General features: G+C 47.0%; 1 protein-coding gene across 1 annotated transcript; it reads right to left on the reverse strand.

Moving 5' to 3' along the window:
* Positions 1–478: 478 nt before the first annotated feature.
* On the reverse strand, positions 479–2,016 carry gmnc (geminin coiled-coil domain containing; the record flags this gene model as incomplete). Its single annotated transcript, XM_010768138.1, has 2 exons — positions 479–1,398; positions 1,900–2,016. Coding segments are annotated over 2 exons (900 nt in total), but the record flags the coding sequence as incomplete, so codon positions are not given.
* Between the last annotated feature and the right edge of the window lie 549 nt (positions 2,017–2,565).

Consider the following 2,565-nt stretch of genomic DNA (forward strand, 5'->3'; position numbering starts at 1 on the left):
CCTGAAAGTTCACCCCATGTTGACTGAAAGTCCTGCAGAAAAGGTGGGGTGGAGAGCTCAGACTTGGATGCAGAGTCTGTAAACAGATATAGAGTTTTTGTTGTAAAACGCGTCACAATTAATTATTTCTTTTACGTTTTTGTTCTTTTTCATTAACCGGAGAGGAATGCGACCCACAAGAACCCACCGTGACAGAGACATTAAATGTTCTGGAAAAGTTCCTTCTACAGCTTTAGCCTTCATTTTATCTCATGAAGTCCCTAAGTGACCCACCCAGAACAATCTGATGGGTCATGGGCCAGGTCATGTGATCTTGTGTTCCCATAACAACCATGTCCAAGATGTCCATGTGCCAGACCCAGCCACATTTCAGAAGCTTGTTTTTTGTTTGGACACCGGTTGATTTTAGGAAGTTTTCCTTTAACATCCGAACATCTGGGGCTTCTCCTTCACCCCTAGTGTCCTTGCATCGGCACCCAGGTGAAGTTGAACCTCCTAGTGTCCTTGCGTCGGCACCCAAGTGAAGTTGAACCTCCTAGTGTCCTTGCGTCGGCACCCAAGTGAAGTTGAACCTCCTAGTGTCCTTGCGTCGGCACCCAGGTGAAGTTGAACCTCCTAGTGTCCTTGCGTCGGCACCCAGGTGAAGTTGAACCTCCCCCCCCCGGTGTCCCTCCTGACGAAGGCCTGTCCCTGAGGGAAGCTGTGAGTCTTCACGCTGCTGGACGGACTGATTGACATCCTGAACGCCAAGTCCTTCTCACTGCGAGGCGTCTGAGATCCAGAAGTCTCGATGGGGGAGAACGGGACTCTCTGTGCTGGAGGACTGAACTCAACTGGGTCCTCTGATGGAGACCAGTACACCGGACGATTGGATGAATGAGTGGGAACTCTAGTCGAAGCAGCGAGGCAGCAGATATGATCCGAAGTTGGAGAGAAAGGCAGTTTTTCCGGTAACGTTGGAGATAGAAAGATAGTTCTTGAGTTTTGTTGTGGAGAAGTTGTGCTGCACCGAGGTGACTTGACTTCTTCTTCTTCTTCGTTGGTGTAGCCTGTTTGAGGTGTGGATGTTGGGCAGAAGCTGAAGGAGGAGTTCAGGGAGTATTCGGAGGAGGAAGAGTCATAAAACGAAGTGCTGAATCCAGACGAGGACTCGCTGGACGTGTCGATGGTGTCCCGGTCCTTCAGGCCCAGCGTCCGGAGAACCCAGAGGTCCAGGTTGGGTTCTGAGGAGGAAGAGGAGGAAGATGAGGAGGAAGAGGAGCTGAACTCTTTGCTCAGGTTCCTGCAGACCCTCTTGCTGACAGGCGGAGGGAAATGAAGAGAAGGACTGCAAGTCTGGAAGAGTCCGTCATCGGGCGGGTTTCTCTTCAGCTGCCTGCAACCATCAGGGCGGAGCTTCTGTCAGAGGAACAGGAGAATTTAGAATCAGATGTCAGACAAATAATGACTGAAGAAGTTTCAGTTATTGCTCAGAATAAGATCTACAATATGTATTTATTTTCTGAGGATCACATGTTGGCGCAACGACGTTCAGATGTTTTGTAAATCACTAAGTAAATAGAGCATTTTACACACTAAGTACATGTAGAACACGCTCTCAGTGAAAACGTCACTTAAAGGGACAGTGCACCATAACATCTAAATGAAATATGAATCAACAGAGCTTATTGTGAGCAGTTTAATGTAGGAACTATTTCTGCCAGACTACACCTACCAACAGCTAGATCCATGCTTCCCTTCTGCGTAGTGATACGGTGGAAAGAAAATAGTTCCTACCCGACAACCCACTAAAACGTAGGTACTTAACGCAGCTATAGCGTTAAGTACCTGATCTCTTCACCTGTCCAGGACTTTATGGAAATGCAGTAGTGATGATGATGAAGATGAGGCTGAACGTACCTTTGCTCTCTGCTGGAGGTTCCTGACGAAGGACGACCCGAGGAACTCTCTGAGCGTTTTGTTCTCGTCCTGAAGTCGCATCAGCTCCTCGTCTCTCTGCAGCAAAGTGTCCTGCAGCTGGAGAACAGGACACAATGTATTTATATTAAAGGTTCAAACACAACAACACTTCACAACACAACAACACTCCACAACACAACAACACTCCACAACAACACTACACAACAACACAACAACACTTCACAACACAACAACACTCCACAACACAACAACACTCCACAACACAACAACACTCCACAACACAACAACACTTCACAACACAACAACACTCCACAACACAACAACACTCCACAACACAACAACACTCCACAACACAACAACACTCCACAACACAACAACACTCCACAACACAACAACACTTCACAACACAACAACACTCCACAACACAACAACACTTCACAACACAACAACACTCCACAACACAACAACACTCCACAACACAACAACACTTCACAACACAACAACAGTCCACAACACAACAACACTCCAACACAACAACACTCCACAACACAACAACACTCCACAACACAACAACACTTCACAACACAACAACACTCCACAACACAACAACACTTCACAACACAACAACACTTCACAACACAACAA

The sequence above is a fragment of the Notothenia coriiceps genome, unplaced genomic scaffold (assembly GCF_000735185.1).
Source record: "Notothenia coriiceps isolate Sejong01 unplaced genomic scaffold, NC01 NC01_scaffold00005236, whole genome shotgun sequence".
Taxonomy (NCBI): Eukaryota; Metazoa; Chordata; class Actinopteri; order Perciformes; family Nototheniidae; genus Notothenia; species Notothenia coriiceps.